Raw genomic sequence first — 24,240 nt, 5'->3', positions numbered from 1 at the left:
ATAGTGTAAAGATTCACTAAGAAAGAGTCCTTAGACCATCCGCAATGGTGAGACTCATTGGAGTCCTTAGCACAAGGGCATTTCGGATTAATCTTGGATATTTTGGATTTAAAAAAAAAAAAAAAAAAAAAAGATGACCATTCACGGGTCGCCACGTAGTCATTGGGACCCGTGAACAGTGTAAGGATCAATCCTTATCAAAGGATTTTAAGGATTCTTTTTTGCACAAATTCTAAGAAAGTGGGCTCAACACCCTCTAAGGATTCTCTTAAGAGCTCCCATTGTGGATGCTCTTATTTAGGAATTTTAAGGGTTGAATCCTTAGCTTTTGGTGGGGTCCACTAATTATTTAATTATTTTTTCCCTAAGGACTCTCACTTAAGGATTTCCGTTGCGCATGCTCTTAGAGCATGATTAACCCAGGGTTTTTAGGATGAGGTTTTTAGCGGAAGTTAAGAAACTGTTTTAACTTTTAACTAAAAAAGCTAAGAACCGGTTTTTAAAATTCTTAAGAATCTCACTCTAAGAACTCCGGATTAATCATGGTCTTAGTAATAAAGACGTCTGCGCTGGATAATAAAACTACTAATGAAATTTGGTTTATGAATGCATTGGATGAACTAATAGAAATGTTCAGAGTGTTCGATGTGACAGTTTCATATCTGCACTTGAGGTAATATTATTTTCAAATTCTTCTTTTTAAGTGTCATACCATGTATATGTAGTTCCTTATTATTTTTAACCAGGGAAGCTTGAAGATCATCAACCACCATCCCTATTTCAAATGGAGTTACAGACAGACAGATTCTCAGGTGTTGATTGCTTAAACCTCCTCTTTAATTCATTTTCATTCATTTTTATTAGCTGTGAATTTTTATTTGTTTTGTTCTTATGTGTCAGAAAGTAGTCGTCACACGTGCATTAGGAGGTCAGAGGTCGAGAGATCAGCTGGAAAAGAAAGAGCGAGATCCAGGTTTGTCGAGTCAGAGTGAGAGGAGACAGCCTGTTGTGAAGAGAGGTTATTTTTTTTCTGATGAAACAACAATTGTAGCTATATTTTGTTTGCTAATGGGTTTGGTCTGAAATTTTAAATAATACTAGAGGCACTGTCAAATTAAGTTATCCTTTGAAATGGGTTGCTTTAAGCTCCTATTATTGTTTCGTTATGTATTCCTCTGTTCTTGAGACATCAAGAAAGTACATGATGCAACTTCCAGACATTGTAATTCATTTTGCCCGTCATTAATCAATGTTAGTTGGCGAGTCATTCCTTGCATGTCATCAGGAAAGAGAACACATTCTCAAATTCCTTTTAGGCTGGTCATTGGTGCATTTGAGTGAGATCCTTAGACTTTGGAAGCAATGCAGCAAAGTTTGAGCAAAAACAGAGGAATTATCAAGAAGTGATTTAATATTTTTTTCTTAACCTTTCTGTTTTGTTTAATTTTTTTTTTTACTTTTGTCATATTTTAAGTGAGGGACATTTACGAGGATCATTGTACCTTCAGGTTTGAGGAATATATTTAATTTTCTTTTTGATTGAAATTCAAACCTAAATATGCCAGAAGTAACACAAGGTGAAAGTAACACGATTTTCACAGATAAGCACTGGTAATACCATTTAATCTACATATGTACTAACAAAGATCACACATTAGATCAAATGTAAGTAAACAAACTGAGCACATTAGCTCCTCGCACAAAATAAGATCACACTATAGACACATTAGTCTCATTTCAACCACTATATAGGAAAAATGGTTAGACGCGTACGATAATGACTATGTGTTTCTATTTAAAAAGAAAACACAACAGAACGGATGACAATATTTAAAAAAAAAAGAAGTATCACAAACATATTTGATAACAAATAAAAGCTAAATCATGTAATATCCAAAATATGTAGTATTTAGATATAAAAATAAATATATTAAATATATAATCAAAATTAATCTTTACAAAGAAACTTCGGGAGTAGCCCGGTCCTACCTAGTTGATTATATATGAAATTGATAAGTCAAATGAAAAAGATAAACAGTGGTTTTACAGGATCAATACACAGAAATTATACTAATTAACAAACTAGAGTTTCTAGAACCTTGAAAATGTTTCAAAATTTTTCTTTATAAAATTTCTAAAGTTAATTATCATTGACGAAACTACGTTGGATAAAATATACAATAATCAGTTCGGGTTCATTGATTTTTGACTAGATTAAAATTTTAGGATTTTAGGTATAATATTTATGTCATGTTTTAGGGGTCGGGATCAGATTCAGTCCCTTTCAAATTTCAATCAACCCAGGTTCTTCAAGTTTCAGATACTTAAACTCATATAGATATTTATATTTTTGTTCGGTTTTATATTGGTTTGTGTCCAAGTTTTTAGAACAGTAAAAATACACTGAATTCTCAATTATACTCTAGGTCAGGTATTCAATACCCAAATTGTATCTAAAAATATCTGAATACCAAAAAAACAGAAACAAATATTTGTAAAATCTGAAATTTAACCCGAGAACCTAAAAATATATTTTAAACCTCGAATCTAAAACTTAAAAATATATCAAAAATAACTAAAAGATTTAATATATACAAAAAAGAAATCTGGTTATTGGGACATCTGATTGGATCTTGGTTAAGACTAAGATTTAAATCAGAACCCAAACCTGTGGATTCAACATAAAAATAACAAATAGATTTTGGCCTGGATTCGAACCAAACATGTATCTTTGGGTCAGTACCATTTTGGATTTTCGGATCAACAAAATACCAAAACTAGTTATAGATTACAAGGAACACTTTACACAATTTTTTTTTTTTGAATAGAGGGAGAAGAATGGAAGAAATCATGGAGAACATGCGATTTTCTAGTAATGATGATGTACATAAATATTTGAGATTGTATAATTTATTTTTGGGAAACAGGAAAAGCCAGATATATAGATGAATCTATGGATAGCTGGAAAATTTAAGGGAAAGGACAGAATGAAGACAGCATTTTCTATATCTTGTAAAATATTTGAAAAAAATCATGATCTGAAAGAAGTTTTTATAAAACCGTTCAAAAAAAACATTCATTCCAAAAAATGAAAAAAACTAAATGCATGTTTTCATTCTTCAAAAATATGTCAACAATTCCAGTAGCAAACTTTTATATAGTCAAATTTCTTTATGAACATGATCTTTACTACTCCGCGATTAATACTTGTACATTTTCTTTCTTGAGTGTGTGTATGTATAGCGTCGCTTTCCAATAGTTTCTGCCAAAAGGATATATTTGTGTAAACTAAGAAGGGTCTTGACGAGTGTATACATGCATTAGTACTTATTATCAACCAATCAGAAGAGAACACGAGTATATATTAATTAGTGGCTATTAAACAAAGTCATTGTATATTTTAATAAGAAAAATATGTAGTGTGACTCATTACCTATAGTAGAGAAAATAACTCAGGATTTGCTTTTGGCTCCACCATGTCAAACTATCTAGATGCCAACACAAAGCGCAAATTAAACAATAATTAACCTAACAATAAAGAAATTGGAATTGTTTTTTAGCTAAACAAAAGAGGAAGGAATCCATCATCAAAGTTAATAAAACTGGAATATAGTACAAAACCCTTTTGCCTCCTTGCCTCTCATTGCCTTCTCTCTTCTCCATATATACTTCATTTTCACACCCCCAAAACTCCACAGTCAAAATCTCTCTCTGCATAATTCTCCAAAGTTTAAACATCTCAGTAACCATTTCTCTAATCCAAATCACATTTTCCTCTATTGCAAATTCAAACTCAGTGATATCAAGTGAAATTAAACCCACAAAATTTATTTAAATTGAAACCACATGGATCCTCCATATAGATTCATAAAAGAGGAGTTTCCTACAGGATTCAATGATTCTCCATCACCACCATCTTCTAATCTCTACACAACCTCCATGGCCCCAAATGATCCAACAACAACCCTGAGCTCTCCACAACCAATAGAAGGTCTCCACGAATCAGGCCCACCTCCATTTCTTACAAAGACATATGATTTGGTAGAAGATTCAAGAACCAATCATGTCGTCTCTTGGAGCCAAGCCAATAACAGCTTCATCGTCTGGGATCAAGAATATTTTTCCATGACTCTCCTTCCCATCTTCTTCAAGCATAATAACTTATCTAGCTTTGTTCGCCAGCTCAACACATATGTAAGTACTAATCTCAATACATATGTGTGTGTGTGATTATGTTTAAAGAGATATACTTATTAACTCACAATCAAATGGTGACTGCAACTATATTAGGTCAATGCTTAATTTTGTGGATTTTTCCATATGGTGCAGTCAAAATTTAAATCGAGTTCTTGACACTTTGGTTTCCGATTGGTGTTTTTCAGCGTTTTTGAGATCATCAGAGTGGTTAATTAGTGTTAATTATAATATACATGATTGCTTGACGGATTCGTGAGTTTACATATATAAATGCAAGTGGGCATCACTGTTCTCAGAAAACTCTCGAGATTTTATTATACTTTACATCCACTTGTATATTTTGTGTCTTTTTGTTTCTAGATCTCTTGAAACGGAGCTCATTAAAATGTTCAACATTTGTTTGTTAGAAGTCTCCAAGGACAAATCTCTACAACATTGATTGAATGATATGATATGCAACTAATTTGTTTCTCTCTCTATAGTCTATAACGTATAATATATACAGAAATGAAGTATAACTATAAGAAAACTCTCATCTCTATATAAAATGCACAAATTAGAAAATGAGATGGCTAGAGTATGTATGGAATGTTTTGGGCTTTAATATTACGTAAGTTGATTAATTAATCCGCGTTTGGAGTTGAATCTGATCATAAAATTATATAAATAGGGTTTCAGAAAGGTGAATCCGGATAGATGGGAGTTTGCAAATGAAGGGTTTCTTAGAGGGCAAAAGCATCTCCTCAAGACAATAAGGAGAAGAAAGACGAGTAACAATAATCAAATACAACCCCCTCAATCATCCTCTCAACAACAATCTCTAGACAATTGTTGCATAGAAGTTGGTAGGTATGTTCTACATGGAGAGATGGATAGCCTAAGGCGAGACAAACAAGTTCTGATGATGGAGCTGGTAAAGGTGAGACAGCAACAACAAAGCACCAAAATGGATCTCACACTGTTAGAAGATAAGCTCAAGAAGACTGAATCAAAACAAAAACAAATGATGAGGTTCCTAGCCCGCGCAATGCAGAATCCAGATTTCCTTCAGCAACTCATTGAGCAGAAAGAGAAGAGTAAGGATACAGAAGAAGCAATCGACAAGAAGAGACAAAGACCGATCGATCAAGGGAAAAGACATGTGGTTTGTGTGGAAGATTATGATGATGGTGGTGGTGGTTATGGAAGGTATGGAAAGGATGCTGGATCCTCCTCGGCGTTTTTTGACATGAAACAAGAAACATATGGAGACATGTCAGAGTTAGACAGACTTGCTATGCACATTCAGGGACTTGGAGATCAGTGCAATAAGAAAGATGTGGTATTGGATGTGGGAAAAGGAAATGAAGAACAACAGCATAAAGAAAGGTACCAGGATGAGAACAACGAGATTTATGGTGAAGGTTTTTGGGAAGATTTGTTAAATGAAGGTCAAAATTTTGATCTTCAAGGAGATGATGAAGAAAATGTTGATGTGCTAATTGAGCAGCTTGGTTATTTGGGTTCTAGTGGACACTAATTTTAAAAAAAGGTACTTTGGCATTTAAATCATCTTGTTTACTATTGAATCTTTGGCTTTGTTTCAGATAGGTGTTTCATGGGATAACTTATTGAACTCGGGTGTTAAGTCATGTTCTTGTTTCTTTTGATGGTTTTAGTTCTTGGAAATAAAATCGTTTCTTTATTTCTTAGGGATTTATTATAACTAGTTTTATGTCACGCACAGTTATCCCACAAGTTTTATAACATCTCGCTGATTCTGGAAGTGATTCAAATCTATATGCACCATTAAAAATCACATTTGTTTGGACAGATGAAGCCCTGCTAAATGTGGTCATCGTAGGCGCAAAAAAAATAGATTTGTGTCAAGATGGACATCTAGGGAATACTATATACCTTTTACGATTAAGAAAATTATGTTTAATGAGATAAAGATGTACTCTTACAGGAAAATAAATATCAGGTTTTGAGGCTAGTATAAATATGAATCTGAAGAACTATAAATTGTTCATTTATATAATCTATATATACAAACCATAAACAGCGTATTTGTCTCAGTTGTGTTGGGATGATTGGAAGGAGCTGTAGCTTTATATTTTTGCTTTAGAAATAAATCTGTAGATTTTTTTTTGCTGTGGCTGTAGATAATTTTGCTGTAGAATATTAGCTGTAAGTTTAAGAAGATTCAAAGACTTACATATAAATTTTCTAAAGCAAAAAATAAGTGCTCTAAATTTATGGCTTTCCACAGCTAAAAATAAATAAAAAAGAAAGAAAAATCTGTAGTTTTAAAAAATCTTTACAAAGCATGATTAGCAACATTTTGGGCTGTATAAATAATTTAGGTTGTAGAAAGATCTTACATCACTTCTAAAGCACTTGCCAATCAATCCCTTACTCTCTTAAATTTTGTCTTTTTTTAAAGTTAATTCGCGTTTGTTCACTACGTATCTAATTTTCCCAATAAAATTATCACAATTGTAGACGCGATACATTTTAAGTTAAAATTTCTTATATATTTACACTATGTTAAGTATAGTGCATTAGATCAAACGTCAATTCTTTTGAAAGATAAATAAAAATGCAGAATCTCTAAGATTGGTTGTTTTTTTTACTGGTGATAAGTAAGTCAACCTTCTCTGTGAAAAAAATAGATTGGGAATTTAAGTGGGACTACTAATTATTATGATGAGAATATGCCAGCATTGAAAATTGGCTTGACTTAAATTTCATTAAAATCATTTATCATAAAATCAGAGTCCAAACACAGCTACTAAATCTAAATTGTTCTTACCTTATTGAATAACTAACTCCTGCTTAGATAACCATACTCCTAACCGTTTCTCGTGGATGCCATATATATATTTTAAAGTAATTCCACGAAATTCAAATCTCGCAGGTCTAATAGTTTAGAAAACAACAACTGGTTGTTTAAACCTTTATTGATTCATAAATTATTTATCCATTTATTAATTCGCTCTACTTGTTAAGAAAATGTAATACAACACTGAAACACGGCTCGAGCTTTTAATTTTAACACTTTATTTAGTGTTACTTTATACTCCCATTTCGTGGAATATGATAGTGCACCTTAAACCGCTCCATATATTCTTTTGCTATTTCTTTAGAAGCAATTGTTTTTTCTCTCGTGCTGCGGAAATAGCAAGTTCTCTACTGGCTTTTGATCTTGTCATAATAATCATTGTCTGAATATTTCCCGAAATAGATAAACCATCAGTTCAATTTTCATTATATCTTAGTTTTACGGATGTAGTTATCAAAATTTTAGCAATATAGAATATAGCGGTAGATAAATAGACAATGGCAACATATCATTTCAAAACGAAGTAAAATAGAGTTTCAGTTGCAACACAATAAAAGATAGCAGTACGATAATAATAGTAACTACTAATTAGTCGAACAGTTGGACTAGTAATACAATTTTATTTAATTAAGAAATTAAAAGAAAATTGAAACGAAATTCTTCAAAACAAAGAGATTATATTCAATTAAGAAATGTTAGTTATTTTATTTTTGAAGCAGTATAAACGTCTCTAAGGCATTATTTGGGGTATCTAAATTGTATTTCTCAAAATATGAACACAAATTATCTATCTATATATAAAAAAAGTTTGTTCTCTCCTGGTGAAGCCACCTAGGATTTCAGGTCATGAAGTCGGTTTTTCTGAGCACGACATGTGTCCCTCTCCCTAATACTATGTGTTTCATTAAGTCATATATTTCGTGTGTTTGGGCTTATTTCGTTTAGTATAATTCGATGTGTTTTTGGGCTCTGTATACCGGTTGGGCTTATGGTTTGATTGTGGAGACAGCCCTAATTGTGTTTTCACGAAACATGAAACTTTACGGTTTGTCTCTCCTCTTTGTTCTGCTGCGACTTCTGAGTTATGACCACCAAGAAGTGATCGTCTGCGTTCTCTGTCACTTTCAATGGTGTTTCGAGAGGTTGTTTGACTCATATCAATCTTCAGTCGCGTCTCTTTGACTTCGCTTTTAGTAACTGAAATGCTCAGAGCTACAGATTCTTCCCTTTATGGCCTTCTTAACTCCATAGACCGACGTGACTGACATTGAATGCTACGAGCTATTCCTCTGCAAGGCGGTGTATCAACAGCTATATAAAGGTGAGCCTTCTTCACTTCAACATCAGCCTCTCAATCTGTGAAAACACCAAAATTAATCTATTTTCTGTGAAATGGCTAGAATCACTATACTGCCTACTGATGGAGGAAGAGTTAGTAGCGAACCAAGAGGTGTTCGAGGAGAAAGCCTAGGAAGATATCCGTTGGTAACTTGAGGAGTTAATTGATGAGAATTATGTCGATTAAGATCAGCTTGAACCTAGATGCTCGATCTTAAGGTATGTTTATTTGGGTTTTAAAGACTAGATCTTTGTTGTGGTTGTGGTATGTCTTACAATGGGTTTTGCGCTAGGTTCCATCAGTTGTTGGGATTTTACAAGATGAGGTGGATCTGATTGTGTATGTGATGAAAATTGAGAATGCTCCTTTGGATTCTTATGCTGACAATGGAGGTTTAGAAGCTCAGAGTCATGACATTAAGGAAGCTGTTGAGTTGCTTTTAACTCATCCTGAGTTTTATGCAAATATTGGTATTAAAGCCACCCAAGGGTGTGATTTTTTATGGTGAGCGAAGAACTGGGAAGACAGTGCTTGCTAAGGTTTGCCTTCCTACCTACTGCTTATTAAGTGATATTGTCCCAACCCTTTGAATAAGCGGGAACCACATCAGATGACTGAGCATGCAGGTGAGAATCGAAACAAACTTTTTGTTATTCTATTATCTTTCATGTTGTATACTTTATCAGATTCTGATTTGCTGGTCTGGATTTTATGCTTGTATGTTTTATAGGTCGCTCTAATTATCATTAATTCGATTGAAAGTTACTGTCATCTTCTCAATATCATGTATACGGAGTTTCTCATTCTGTTGAACCATGGAAGCTTGAAGATTATCAACCACCATGCCGTTTTCAAATGGAGTCACAAAACAGAGACATATTCTCAGGTATTGATTGTTTAAACTTCTTCTTTCTTCATTAATTTCTATTAGCTGATGATTTTATATTTGTGGGAAGTTATATTTTATTTCAACACTTGGTGTTGCAAGAATTTTCCACTACAAGGACTTTGACGTTAGGAGGTGCAACTGCATTAAGAGCTTTGCCTTGCTCAGCAATTATATGTCCATTAAGAGCTTTGCCTTGCTCAGCAACTATATGTCCACTGATGTCCAACACGGCAGAATGTTCCATTACAGGGCCTCAGATATTTCACCAATCAGAAGAGCTCATTCCACATCTTGGAACACTTCATAAGGATATGTTCCCATATCAACTTCTCTAAACCAAGGGACAAGCAATCCTCGAGTTCCATTGCAATACCATCGAGAGCTTGGGTTGATCTCTCTGTTCCAAGAAGTATCAAAACAATGGTTTGGTCTGGTCCAAAGACTGCATCAGAAGCAAGCTACACCCGGGAAACCAAGTTCATAACTCTCTCTCACTGTAACAGTATTGGAAAAGGAGTAACTTACTCTGATGAGCAGCACCTCTCTCACTGTGATTTAAAAAGGACAAGTGTTCGTGACAGATTTCATAACTCTCTTCAATCGTTTCTTTATTGTAATAAATTCTGCACAATTGGATTTTTTTTTTCCATATAAGCCATAACATCTTAACATTTATTTTAATATTTTATTTATATCAACATATTAAATAAATGAAATAAATATATATAAACAAAAACAGTTTTCATCATTTCTAACAACTAATAAATTTAATTCTACTAATATAATTATAATTTAAATATTAAAAAATATTATGCTTAAAAATAGCTTTATGAATGTCTTCATCGTCCGCATGTATACCATATCACTATAATATTTATTTTACATAATTTATATATATATATATATATATATATTGAAAACTAATCAAATTTTTTTCATTTTTTTAATAATTTAATATTTTTGAATAAATTGAAAAAAAACAAATACTCATTTTCATTTTACTATAGATCATATATTTAAAATATATAGTAAACAAATTTTCTTATACTAATATATTTACTTTCTAATCATTTAAGTTTAAAAACTTCTTATTTAAAAGAATACATCTGATTAAATAAATATTATATAATCCAAAATTATAATAAAAATACTTTAGCATATTATATATAAATACTTTATTTTAAATGAAATCAGAATATATAATAAAAAGTTATTAGTTAATATATAATGAGTTAGTTATATATATAATAAAGTGTAAGAATTATATATGCTAATTTTCGAGTACCATTTATATTTAAAACTCTAATCATGATTTACTTAGATTATTGGATTTATTTTATTTTCAAACATCATAATAATACATTTAAGATTCAAACAAAAATGCATAATTTTAAACAGTAGTGATCACTTTTAAATTTTTATGTAGTCTAAACTTTGCAGTACTTATTAGTTATTACTTATAACTTCACTAAACTCATCGACCAATTTTTAAAAACTAATTTTAACTATTACAATAGTTAAATTAAAAAACATTTAAAAACAAAATAGTAATTTCTGTAAAAACTTTAATAATTAACAAGTTTACTTTTAAAATAAATAGTCAACTAAATACATAAATTGTTTTAATAAAAAAAACATTAAAATTAATTGCAATTTCGGTTAAAAATAAGTTAAGCATTTTTTTTTTACAAACAAGTTAAGAATTTTAAGTATTTATATTATTTATTTATGTGTTAACCCGCTGCCCTAGTATTATTATAGGCTAGAATTGACATAAGGTTTTAAAAACTTCTTAATTAAATATAATGACAATCTAGTAATGTTTTGGAACCGAAATGACATGAGTTTATTCTAAGAGATATCAAACAATTGTGAGCCTGTTTGAAAGACATATCTAGAACAACATATGATATGGACAATGTAATCAATAATGACATTCGACAGTGCACATAATAACGCTTTACAGGATAAGATTCTGACTAGTGTCCCGACTCCACTAGAGTGACCGGTAAACTGGCTAGCTAGCCAGCAACAACTTGTAGACCAATTATTGAATACCCTCGATCCGCAATAACATGAATTAGGTTATGTGTTCGAAGGGAATGCTGAGAGAAAGGCAGATCTCCCGCACAAACAGTCTCCCACATTTAAGTCACCATTCACATTTTTTTGTTTTTAAAAGCAGTTCAAACGGAAGATCTGCATGCAGTTCAATATTTTTATCTTTTTTTGTGGAAAAAACGGGAGATCTGCATACAAATTTTCCCCACTAACATTTGGTGGTGTTTATCTGCTTTTTTTCTTTTTTTTGGCCAATAAATAATTTTGTTACAAACATTTAACTTAAAATATATTTATCTGATTTTATAAATAATGTACAATGATTATAATTAACTCAAACTATATAGCTCACATTAATACTATTTTGTCATTTTTAAATTATAAACATGATGTCCAATCGCCGACAAACACACATTTTCTAAAGAAAAAGATATAAATCTTTCTACATAAATATCGGCACGGATAAGTAATTAATCATTTTTTATGTTTTAAAATAGTCAATATATAGCTAAATGATTGAAATTTTGTAAATCTACTGAAAGAAGACAATTTTAAATGGACTCTTAACCGAGAACAAGTATTTATTGAGTTGTACGATCAACTAATTTTTATGACCAGTTACCGTTTTAAAGATTCTACACCCACATGTTTTACGGTGATAACTTCAACCAAGAGTTTAATATTAGTGTAACCTTCCAGTTCTCCAAAGAAAAATTCGATCAACTAGAATGAAAATAGAAGAAGTAAAAGTATCTTATGAAAAAATCTACAGGCATTTCAGTCGATTTTACAACATTTGAGATATTTGTTTTGATATTTTAGTGTAGTTTTTATTGTTTCAATATGTAATTTATAGTTTTGAACTGTTTTTGTTATTCATAATTTATAATAAATTACTTTATATGTTTGATTTGCATTTTTCCTGCATAATCCACTTGTTCTACACTTATCTTGCTTAATCTGCACTTGCCTCGCTTGATCTGCGTGATTTACAACGCTTGAACTCCTTTTATACCAATATATGTTAAATACATATTTATATTTTTTATAAGTAATACAGATATATTATATGTATGGTTGAAAAGAATAAAATCTAGCTACCACACAGATCACGAATCTAATATTTTAAATCCTTTGAATCTAAAATGGATTAACAAACAATACCAAAATGGTAAATCGGGGGATGAATCATGATTATTATTAATATTAAGGAATGGACAAAAAGGGAAAAGGAAACGACAATGATAAGTGGAAGTCACGTAAAATATGTTTCATTAGTTGTCTGTTGAATTTAAGATTGCGTATGCACGTGCTCTACTGTTTTTCTCATGACTTACTGGTCAGTTTGCTCCATATGTCGCCGCCCTTCATTGCTACAAAAATAGAGATAACATTTAGTCTTTTTAACTTGATTTTGCCCATAACAGATTCGCACACTTCTTTTGAAATAGATGAATTTTACAGATCATGTAACAAACTCTTTATTGGTCTCACGTGAAACATATAAACTATCAAAATCATTAGTAAAGAAATTAAACTGATAATTATTGTCATACATAATGAGGACAATCCAGAAGACCATAACTAAAACAGTTTCAAAAAAAAAAGACCATAACTAATCCTTCTTTTCCAATACGCATTATCGCTTAAAACAGAACAAAAAAATCAAGACTTTTTCTCCCTTCAAACGACTTCTTAAATTTTGTGGAATCACGATAGCCTACTGGTTAAAGTTTAAAGATTTCTACACTCAAATCTGAAATTACAGAAGAAAAATTTACAAAAGATCTTCGACATATTGCAAGTAAATCTGGTCAGGCGTGGATTATCATAGGACGGCTCAGATGATGCATAAGACATATAGTATTGTCGGTTGTAAATCTAGTCAGACGTAGTTCTTCATAAAACATGTAATATTGTCGGTTGTCGAATCGTCTATGTGATATTTTTCATAATTGTAATATTTTTCATAATTATAATATCAAAGCCTCCAAAGCCATGCATACTTTTTCTTTCATAGTTTAGATTTACCCTACCAAATTTCAACATTCAAAATACACAAACTAAAAGAACAAGTTTTTTAGATAATTTATTTTTTATTTTTCGGCGGAACTTTACTTGATCTATATTGTTGTGCCTTAACCTTATAGACTTAGATAAGATGTTGCCATAGTTCGTTTTGGTGATGGGTTTGTCGATCCTATAGTGGTTTCTTGATCCATCGTGTTCTCTTCTCAATATGATGATGTAGTTGTAATTGAAATTACATCAATGATGTCAGTTAACAAACCGGTTCATACATCATTTAAGAAAAAATTAAAACCGAAAGGGTTTAACTTTACACCAATCATTACAAGTCGTTGGTAATGGTGACTCGATTAGAAGCAACTTCTGTAGGTTTTGTTCCTCGTTTTTTTTATATTGGTTCAGTAGAAGTGTTATGTCCTAAAGAAAAAAAGAAGTGTTATGTCTTTCATAGTAGATTATTTGAATCCGTGTTGACAAAAAAAAAAAGATTATTTGAATCCGTTGACTTTCATTTCAACTGGTGGGACTGCCGTTTTAAAACTGTGATTGTTCTCCTATCCCATGTCATTTGGATTTTGATCCTTAAATTATCGATATATAAACGATCTACTAAAAGTGATTTGTGTACATCTCTTCTCTTCGTACATCATCTCTAGAGAATAAAGTTTCAAGTTTACATTAAATCATAACTAAAGAGGTCGTATCAGTTAAACAAAACTTTATATAAGTTTTTGTATATATTACATTTGATTTTTTTTTTAATAATATTGTTGCATAGTGGTTGGTTTCAGTATCAGTTTGTGTATTCTTCAAAATTTTCAACTAAATCAACTTATTTTGTAATGTGATGTGATAAAAATGTACATGAAAAAATTAGTTTATTTAAATTTTCGCGAAATGCAGACGAGCTGGCATGCAGTGTTACGAGTCACCTACAGCTATGACTTCTATTAATCCAATTCCACCATTGGAAATGGTGTCGTTTTTCATTTTTATTCATTTTAAGCTATATGTCGGATAAAATAACTAATCATTTTTTCTTTCATTTTCCTTATACACTAACCAAAAATATTTCCAAGTGGATTCAGAAAATAGGCTTTCTAATGGAAGTTGACGGCCCAATTGGCTCATGTATTGCATTATATATTTACTTTTTTCTTAGACTATCTCCATTGTATATATCCAATTAATATATTCATTTTTTACTTCATTATAGAGTAACTCCAAAATAGAATTGAATTTTACTTCAATGAATTACTACATTTTCTACTTAAAAAATAGAATATTCTATTATGCTATTAATACCTTCTAATTAATTATAAAATTTACAATTGAGCCCGTTTATTTTATTTTAAAAACTTCCATAAATTATGAAATTAATTTAACTAAATATTCATCAAATAAAAAATTTACATTACATCACAAAAAAATAGTATTTTTCATGTAACCATCACCATAAATGTATTTTTTCTATCGATTAGTCTATTTCAAAGTGAAAAATGAGATTTTTTATATTTAATATCTCTAAAACAACCAAGAAACTTTTGGAACCAAATTTTATTATCATATTATATTTGGAAATATGAGGGTGGAGTTGAACTTCCATATCTCAAGAATAAAACTCCAAAACACCAGCCAATAAAAATCAACACAATTTGTTTCCCGACCTTATAGTGGACTCCCTTATTGACTCCACTTCGCGAAGATGGAACTCGCAGGTTCTTCGGACTTTTGTGGATCCACAGGATGTGAAAATCATAGAAAGTATTCCATTGAGCAGAAACCAGATGGCAGATAGGTATGGATGGCATTTTACAAATAATGGAAAATTCACGGTAAAATCAGGTTATCAAGTGGAGAGGATTTACCCGGATAGGGATAGATTACCGTTATTCATTGGCCCTACAGTTGATGTTATAAAGGCTTTTTACTGGAAAATAAGGTGTCCACCAAAGATAAAACATTTTCTTTGGCAACTAATCTAAGGATGTGTAGCAGTTAAGAAGAATTTGCAGGCACGAGGGATGCAAGGGGATATAAGCTGTGCAAGATGTGGAGCGGTCGAGGAATCGATTAACCATGTGTTTTTTGAGTGTCCTCCAGCTATTCAGGTGTGGGCTATGTCCAAGATTCCAACAAATCCAGCTATTTTCCCGACAGACTCTTTATTTACAAATATGGATCATCTATTCTGGAGAGTCGCTCCACCGATGGAGGATCATCAATTTTCTTGGATACTTTGGTACATTTGGAAAGGAAGAAATAATAAAGTTTTTAGTAATCTGGATATAGATCCTAGGGATACTCTTAATTTGGCTGAGATGGAATCAATCATATGGGCTGAGGCACAATTGATGAAGGATCAGAAGATGGGAACAGAGACTCAGGATACGCTTCCTCAGTCAATCACAGGCAGATGGTGTTTTACAGATGGATCATGGAAAGAGGAGGATATGTTCTCTGGACAGGGCTGGTTCAGTACCTTACCTGGATTTGAGGGCCTAATGGGAGCTAGGAACGTAAGAGCGTCTCTCTCTCCTTTACATGCAGAGTTCGAAGCGTTACTATGGGCAATGGAATGTATGAGGAACTTAAGACAATTCCAAGTTACGTTTGCAACGGATTGTTCTCAATTGGTGAAGATGGTTTCGGAACCAGAAGAATGACCGGCTTTTGCAAGTTATTTGGAAGATATCAGGATTCTGAAAGAGAGTTTTACACGTTCATAAATTATACACGTACCAAGGACGCAAAATACAAAGGCGGATAAACTAGCACGCAGTGCCAGAACACAGCCGTCTTTCGTCGTCCACATGGATCAATATCCCCCGGGGTGGTTTACAGAGTCTATATGAATCTGTAATGTTGTTGACAAAAAAAAAAAAAAAAAAAAAGAATAAAACTCCAAAACACAATTGCTAAAAGATTCAAAACCAAACTTAAAAAGTTCAATAATCAAATTAGTTTGGTCCTCATAGTTTATGTATATTTTCCTAAAATATGTATATATAAAATAACAAAATGAAAATTTTGAAGCAAAAATATTTTCGGCATTGTTTTATTTAATTTTTACAAGTTGTTACATATGTTATATCTAACAAGAATATGTTATATATTATAGTTAATTACATTTTGAATAAACACATAATAAATTTATAACAAAAATATATAGTTATAAAAATGTACGCCTTAAAACTTGGAACGTTATATTAAACTTTAACAAAAGTACGTTTACACTAAGTTTTCGTCATTGATAAAGCAATACTTAAAATTTTGAAGGTTATATCCAAAAATAATAATTATTGTTATATTAAAATGTATAGAGTAAAAAAAATAATATTCAAAACATTTTTTATAAATAAAAAAATTCCAACTCTAAAATAGAGTAAAAATAAAGTTACTATGAATATAGAATAATCTCACCTATTATTCCATTTTAAAGTGAAAACTAGAGCGGGCCAAAAATTTTTTTTATTACAAAATAGAATTTATAGTTGAAAATAGAGTGGAGCTGGAAATACTATTTAGACCATTAATATTTTCTTGTTGTGGTTGACTCTCGCATCTTTTGGGCCTATTGTCAGTTGTGCTACTTGAAAATTAGAATTTGATGACAATAAGTTATTATCTCAACTTATATATATATAAATATATTATTTTTTTTCTTATTTTTTTTTTAGCTCAACAGGTACTCTTCATTAACAAGCTTAAATCATCCTTCGTATATCAGCTTCCAACAGTGATCTTAACCAAACAGGCTGAATAGAATACAATTTGGGAACATGAGACATAAATGTCAAAGACTCATTTGCTATGATATGGAGTACTTTATTGCTACTCCTATTACAAAACTCCACCTTGTACGTTGGGTTCAAAGCCTAAGAGTTGGAGATGTCTTGTATGATAGGCTTTAGCTTGGGCCAAGGAGCATCCTCTCCATTAATCATTTTGGATATCTCCAAAAAAGATGTCTCTATTATCATCTGTCGATATCCAAAACTTGCGATAGTACGTAAGCCCCATCTTATAGCTTCAGCTTCCACTTCAATCGGTGATCCCAACATTAATATCCTCTTAGCCCCAACCCACAAGAGTTTTCCATGTATGAGATAACAAACTAAGTCCACATTGGAGAATTAGACAAAAAAAGTCTAATATATTAAGAGATGTCCAACTCTAATTAGTACGAGGTCTTTTAGGATGGAAACCAAAAGTAAATATATGCGGACTTGTTTATTAAGCCCAAAGTAGACAATATCGTACTAATCGAAGAATATAGAGTTGGACATGAGATTTAACAATCCCAACAATTGGTATCAGAGCCAGGTTGACGAGAAATCTGCAAGAAGACCGAAATACCCTTCGAGAGATGAATCATATCCTATGAGTTAGGAATGAGCGGTGTGTGGCGAAGATCAAGTCAGAAGATCCTGGAAGTTCAGTTGTGAGACACGAGATGAATGTGATTCTTAGTTTGAGGGGGAAAATATGAGATAACAAACTAAGTGTCACATTGGAGAATTAGACAAAGAGAGTAATATATAAAGAGATGTCCAACTCTAATTAGTACGATACCTTTTGGGATGGAAACCAAAAGTAAATCCCTGAGGGCATGTCTATTAAGCCCAAAGTGGACAATATCGTACTAATCGGAGAATATAGAGTTGGACATGAGATTTAACAATCCCAACACCATGGTGATCTCTACTCACCCATCCCACACCGTATAATTCATTATCTTTCTTCCACGCCCCATCAGTATTACACTTGATCTAGTCATGCGGCGGAGGCTTCGATCTATCAGCAGTAGACGCTTTTGTTAGGTTTTTAACCACACTAACTTCCACCTATTGTTGGGACTTCCATTCCTCCATGTCCTCTCTCGTTTTTTTCACTGTACTTAAAGCATTATAATCCTTGCCTTTGAACAAAAACTCATTTTTATTCTTCCAAATTCTCCATAAAAGCCAGGGCACTAGGAGATCATGAGCTTCTTCCTTTGGATATTCATAGTTCAAATTCATTAACAAATGAAGATTAGAGTAGAGAGAATCTGACATTTCACCACCAAAAGGTGCATGGATAGGAGATATCGCACACACCAGTCTCGCATAAGGACACTTGAAGAGGAGATGATTCACTGTTTCATCAGCCATTGCGCAGCGACCACAACTTCCTTCTCTTGACATATGGCGATTTCTCATATTATCAGCCACCGGTAAGGAGTTGCTGAGACATCTCCACAGAAAATGTTGCACTTTTGGGCTTGTATCCAGCTTCCGTACTTGTTGGTATAAACCATCGAGGCTTGGCTGATTCATTTCCTTTCGTCTTTCTGCTGCATTCAGTATGTTCATTTGGACCCAGTACCTGGATTTGACTGTTTAATACCCATGTCTAGTGTAGTCCCAACTTATATTTAGTGTTTGTATATTAAGTTTCGAGTTTTATATGTTCTTTGTGTTTTCAAACAATTATAAAATGAAAATGGATACACAAAATAATATTTTGTGTATACCCAATTATATATACACTTCGCTATTCAAGGAATACTAAATGTAAACTGTTGGTGAAATAGTGTATACTAGGTAGTAATTCGCGCGGTGCGTGGAATAAAATAGTTTATTAAATTATTTATTGTATGTTGTACTAAGATATCTGTTGTATAGCTTTTTCTGTGGATCATTCATATACATGTTCTGATTCAGTTGATTTATTCGGATTTTGGGTTTCTAGAGTTAGAAATTTAAATCGTATTCGGATATTTACACAATTTGGTTTGGATTTGATTTGTATCATTGCAGGTTTGGTTCGGATTCTAGTTACCATTTTAATCATGTATTTTAAAAAATAATCCAAATATACTTAAATCTTCAAAATCTAAAAATAAAATAATACAAAACATAAAATTTTGAATAATGTAAGACTAAATATTTGGATGGAGAACAAATAAATATTTTCAGGATTTTGAACATTTTATGTTATCTGTAGATATTTACTTGTGACTATGTTGATAATTTTTAGATATTTTCATACTTTTGAATATTTAATAGATATAAAATTTGAAATAGTTAACATATTTAAGTATATAATTGTGATTTAGATATTTTTGGTATCCAAAATATTTTAGTTTGGATCAGATTTGGGTCTTGTTATCTGGATATTAAACTTTTAGATCCATCTGAGTACTTAATCAATTTTAGTTTGTCTTTAGTATTAGTTTCAAATCTAGTTCAGTTTGATTCGGTTCTTCGGATCCATATATTTTAACAAGACTTACTTTCTTCTACTAATATAAAAGAAAATAAAATAAATATAAAACAAATATTTTGGGCTTATTAACATACATAATTATTGGACTATACTTTAAGAATATCAATAAAAATGGTTAGGCGCCGTGTCCATATTATTGAGAATGTTAAAAAACTGATGACTATAACCAATAAAGTGTATTTTCTTATAAAAAATTCTTGGTCAATATAATAAAACATGATACAATAGAGGGTAAATATAATAAAAACACGATACAATCGAGTAAAAAGTTTTAGAGTTGCATGGAATATAATGTGATCTCTTCATTTGGCACCTGAATTCTTTTTTCAATTGATTTCAAGAATTTTCTTTTCTTTAAAAACTGTTCGGATTTCTGATTTTTCTTAGCAATCTGATTATGTTTCTAATTATTGGTCTGATATAAAACTCCGTAAATAAAAGCAATATTCGGCTAAACTAATGATCCGATTTTGTGTGTGGTGTTTTTCTTAATTCATAACCAATCACAATTATTTATTGTCTTCGTGTACAAAAATCTCAACCATGGCTAAGATCGGCAAGATACAAAACTTTCAATTTCTAAAAATATTCTCATTTAGTTGATGTGAATCTTAGTGATTTTGTAATAACTTACTTTTAAAATGATATTATTCAGTAGTTGTACGAAGAATTTCAATTCACTAATACAAAGATTAAAAATGCATGAACTACAAATGAGATGATTAAAAAATATTAGTGTGAACACATTACATTATCTGGGGCGGAGTTAAAAAAAATTAGTATGTGAACGCATTAATTGTTAAAAGATTGAGAGGCCGACACGTCAGTAAACTCAAATCAAAATCGATGTGAGGCTTCCACGTGATGCGTATAGTGTGAACACATTAATGACAAATGTTTCTCTTTTAATATATACTAGGTAGTAATCTGCGCTGAGCGTGGAGCGAAATAGTTTATTAGATTATTTATTGTATGTTGTACTAATTACTAAGAGATTTGTAGTATAGCTTTTTCTGGGGATGAACATTCATATATCCGTTCGGATTTAGTTGATCTATTCGGATTTTTACAAATTTTGGTTTGGATTTGGTTCGAATCATTGCGGGTTTGGATTCGAGTTCAGGTACCTATTTTAATTATGTATATTTAACAAAATCCAAATATATTTAAATCCTCAAAATCCAAAAATAAAATAATATAAAACATAAAATTTTGAATAATATAAGACTAAATATTTAAATTTACATAAAAATTAGTTCAATTTAAATATCTAGATGGAGAACAAATAAATATTTTTCAGTATTTTGAACATTTTTATGTTATTTTTAGATATTTACTTGTGACTATGTTGATAATTTTTAGATATTTTCATAATTTTGAATATCTAATAGATACAATATTTAAAATAATTAACTTATTTATGTATATAATTGTGATTTAGATATTTTTGGTATCCAAAATATTTTAGTTTGGATCAGATTCAGGTTTTGTTATCTGGATATTAAACTTTTAGATCCATCTGAGTACTTAATCAGTTTGTGTTTAGTATTACTTTCAAATCTAGTTTGGTTCGATTCTTCGGATCCAAATGTTTTACCCAGACTTACTTTCTTCTACTAATATAAAGCAAAATAAAATAAATGTAAAACAAACATTTTGGGCTTATTTAACATACATAGTTATTGGAAATACTTTAAGAATACCAATAAAAATGGTTGGACGTAGTGCCAATATTGTTGGGTATATTACAAAATTGGTACTATTGCTAAGTTCAGCATGATACGAAACTTTCAATATATTTGGGCATGTTCCAATATAGTCTACAACCAAGAACGTGTATTTTCTTATAAAGTTTCTTTATAAATATAATAAAACGCAATACAATCGAGTGAAAAGTGTTAGAGTTGCGTGGAAAATAATGTGATTTATTCACTCGGCACCTAAATTTTGTTTTCCAATCGATTTCACAAATTTTCTTTTCTATTAAAGCTTTTTGATTTCTTTTCCAGCAATTTGATTATGTTTATAATTTTTGGTCTGATATGAAAACTTAGCAAAAAAGTAATATTTGGCTAAACTAAAGATCCAACTTTTTGTGGGATGTTTTTTACCTTAGTTTCCTTAATTCATAACCAATCACAATTATTTATTGTCTTCGTGTACAGAAGCATCAACCATGGCTAAATTCGGCAATATATGAAACTTTCAATTTCTAAAACATTCTCATTCCAGCATTTTAGTTGATGTGAATCTTAATGATTTGTAATTATTTTTCTTTCAAAATGATATTATTTGGTAGTTGTACAGAGATAATATTAGTTCACAAATACAAAGATTAAAAACACATGAACTAAAAATGAGTTGATTAAAAAAATTTAGTGTGAACACATTAAATTATCTACGGTGAAATTAAAAAAATTAGTATGTAAACGTATTAATTGTCTAATGATTGTGAAGGCGACACGTCACTATATTTAAATTAAAATTGATTTGAAACTGCCACGTGTCAAATATAACGTGAACATATTAATGACAAATGATTTATTTTAATATACAGGGGATATGTGATTATTATGTTGCAAGGTTCGCAATAATGATGACAGACCATAAAATATTGGTAGCGTTGGAAAAAATGGTTGGAGTGAAAGTGAGAGAGATTCACATATTGAACTCCTTTTCTTCCACATTTAATCGTTGTAGTTACTCAAATTATTGGATCTGTTCATCTGAAAGATTTTAGAAAAACATCACTACTTTTACTGATATAGTGCTTTACCACAAAGTCTCATGTCACTAATACATATGTAAAGAAACACACCATAGGCTTAAACACATATCATACCAGATAACTTTACAAGGGCAAAACTGTAATATAACATTCTCCCCAATAAGAAATTTTCTTTCCTCAGACAAGGGTCCCACCCTTGACAAACTCAGTGAACGCCAACGCGACCAAACCAAGCATCGCGAAACGTCCGTTCCAAAGCTCAGCGTCGGACGTCATGAAACCTTTGGACTTAGACTCGGCGGTGATACCCTTGAAAAGGGGTACAAGCGACGCAAGCGTCAAGATCGCAGTCGTACCAAGGAACCACGAGACGCCGCCGTCCGAGATCTGAGCCAAAACGTTTTCACCCTTGGAAAGTTCAACCGCCAAGGCCGCCACGAATCCAACCATCGCTAAACGCCCGTTTATTCTTTCTGGTGCTGGACCGCTAAACGCTAGCAAGTCGCTAAACTTCGTGCTCACCTATGTTTCACCAACCAAAAATTGTTAGTTATTGCAATTGTTATTTTTGTCCTCATTCGTTTCATGTATGTAACGTTTCTATAACCCTAATCTTTTTTCCGTCTTATTTTTTTATTTATTTTTTATTGTTTAACGGCTACTAGTGCTTCGTTTCATGTATGTAACGTTTCTATAACCCTAATCTTTTTTCCGTCTTATTTTTTTATTTATTTTTTATTGTTTAACGGCTACTAGTGCTATGTTTACGTATATACATAACTTAGTAATGTTCTTTCTCTTTCTTAATGTCTGGTACTGCCTATTTAATGATACCTTAGGTTTAGTAGGAGGTGGAGGAGGTGGCGGCGATGATGAGCTAGACAAAGGCTTAGCCGCGGAGGTCGAAGGTGCGGACTCGTCCTTCATGGGTTCTCCCTGCAAAAAGTCAATCAGACGGTCAGGATTTCATTTTAATATCATGACGGTTGGATAAAGTAACCGGAGGAAATTATAATATATATGCACCTCAGCCATGCACTTCACTCCCACCGGATAGTTCCTCTTGAGATTTGGGAAGTTTCCGGCGAAGAAGAGCTTGTTTGTGTTGATCTTGCGAGTGGCCAACCCACAGGCGAAGACTGACTGCATGTTAACCGATGCTGTTGCCATTTCTAAAACTTTGGTGTTTGGATGAAATAGAGGAGAAAGTATGAAATAAAGGTTATTAAACTGTGAGGTAGATCTTAACTGTAGAGTTGGTATGATGTTACGAAGGATCAACGTATGTATTTATAGAACGGAGTGATGATAAATGATAGGTTAAGCTGTTTCCTGAACTTTCTTTAGTTTTTACATATTTAGCCTCCCATTTGCTTGTTTATTCTTCAAAATAATATAACAAATCGTCAAAAAGATAACATGGAAAATAACCTCAACCGTTGCTTTGTTCGAGGAAAAAAAAACATTACTTGCGTTAGTGTTAAAGTGTAGGCTCTTGTATTGACGTACGTTCAGCATACTGACATACAATAGTTTGGTATCGTATTCATGTTGTGTCATGAGCGAATTACAAGTAAAACATGTCATCATGCTTGTTGTGGACAAAACATTTACGAGTAATAATGAAACTTAGCATACAAAATGTTTTTTTGAGTGTGTTATATGAGTCCTAGTCTCTTTTACATGTTTACTACAATATACGTTTCACCAAAAAATGTTTTATATGCAAACTTGGTATAATTTACAAGTCATCTATGTTCCATTTACAAAAAAGAAAACAATTGAAACATGCTAATTATTTTATTCGGATCTTCTAAAACTCCAACATTTTTTGGACGTTCAAAATATTTGTTTACTTTTGTAAGACAAAGCTCAATATTATTTGGCTGCTCCAAAACGAA

The 24,240-nt window shown here is 31.7% G+C and overlaps 2 protein-coding genes across 4 annotated transcripts; one reads left to right on the top strand and one right to left on the bottom strand.

The window, feature by feature from the left end:
* The first annotated feature begins 2,698 nt into the window (after positions 1–2,698).
* On the top strand, positions 2,699–9,924 carry LOC106367695 (heat stress transcription factor A-6b-like). 3 transcript variants are annotated; one of them, XM_048744394.1, is made up of 6 exons: positions 2,699–4,194; positions 4,868–8,342; positions 8,422–8,578; positions 8,663–8,986; positions 9,091–9,246; positions 9,349–9,924. In XM_048744394.1, exons 1-2 carry the CDS (start codon positions 3,847–3,849, stop codon positions 5,714–5,716), a joined length of 1,197 nt encoding a protein of 398 aa, XP_048600351.1. In that variant the 5' UTR covers positions 2,699–3,846; the 3' UTR covers positions 5,717–8,342; positions 8,422–8,578; positions 8,663–8,986; positions 9,091–9,246; positions 9,349–9,924. The 3 variants fall into 3 exon arrangements, with proteins under 3 accessions (XP_048600351.1, XP_048600349.1, XP_048600350.1); XM_048744392.1 differs by having other exon boundaries at positions 8,653–8,986; XM_048744393.1 differs by having other exon boundaries at positions 8,653–8,986; positions 9,317–9,924.
* Positions 9,925–22,345: 12,421 nt separating this feature from the next.
* On the bottom strand, positions 22,346–23,621 carry LOC106367694 (early light-induced protein 1, chloroplastic). The gene is made up of 3 exons (XM_013807524.3): positions 23,366–23,621; positions 23,174–23,275; positions 22,346–22,861 (listed from the first exon to the last, which is right to left on the bottom strand). Exons 1-3 carry the CDS (start codon positions 23,507–23,509, stop codon positions 22,517–22,519), a joined length of 591 nt encoding a protein of 196 aa, XP_013662978.1. The 5' UTR covers positions 23,510–23,621; the 3' UTR covers positions 22,346–22,516.
* Positions 23,622–24,240: the final 619 nt, after the last annotated feature.

The sequence above is a fragment of the Brassica napus genome, chromosome C1, assembly GCF_020379485.1.
Source record: "Brassica napus cultivar Da-Ae chromosome C1, Da-Ae, whole genome shotgun sequence".
NCBI classification, from domain to species: domain Eukaryota; kingdom Viridiplantae; phylum Streptophyta; class Magnoliopsida; order Brassicales; family Brassicaceae; genus Brassica; species Brassica napus.
The sequence above is the reverse complement of the archived record's forward strand: the minus strand, read 5'-3'. Positions and strand labels throughout refer to the sequence as shown.

Bases quoted from the DNA above. Each gene is read 5' to 3' on its own strand.
- LOC106367695 (XM_048744394.1), top strand. From the start codon at position 3,847: ATGGATCCTCCATATAGATTCATAAAAGAGGAGTTTCCTACAGGATTC. The intron at 4,195-4,867 runs GTAAGTACTAAT...TTATATAAATAG, and splicing joins TTCGCCAGCTCAACACATAT to GGTTTCAGAAAGGTGAATCC.
- LOC106367694 (XM_013807524.3), bottom strand. From the start codon at position 23,509: ATGGCAACAGCATCGGTTAACATGCAGTCAGTCTTCGCCTGTGGGTTG. The intron at 23,276-23,365 runs GTGCATATATAT...GACTTTTTGCAG, and splicing joins GAGTGAAGTGCATGGCTGAG to GGAGAACCCATGAAGGACGA. The intron at 22,862-23,173 runs GTATCATTAAAT...GGTGAAACATAG, and splicing joins CACCTCCTACTAAACCTAAG to GTGAGCACGAAGTTTAGCGA.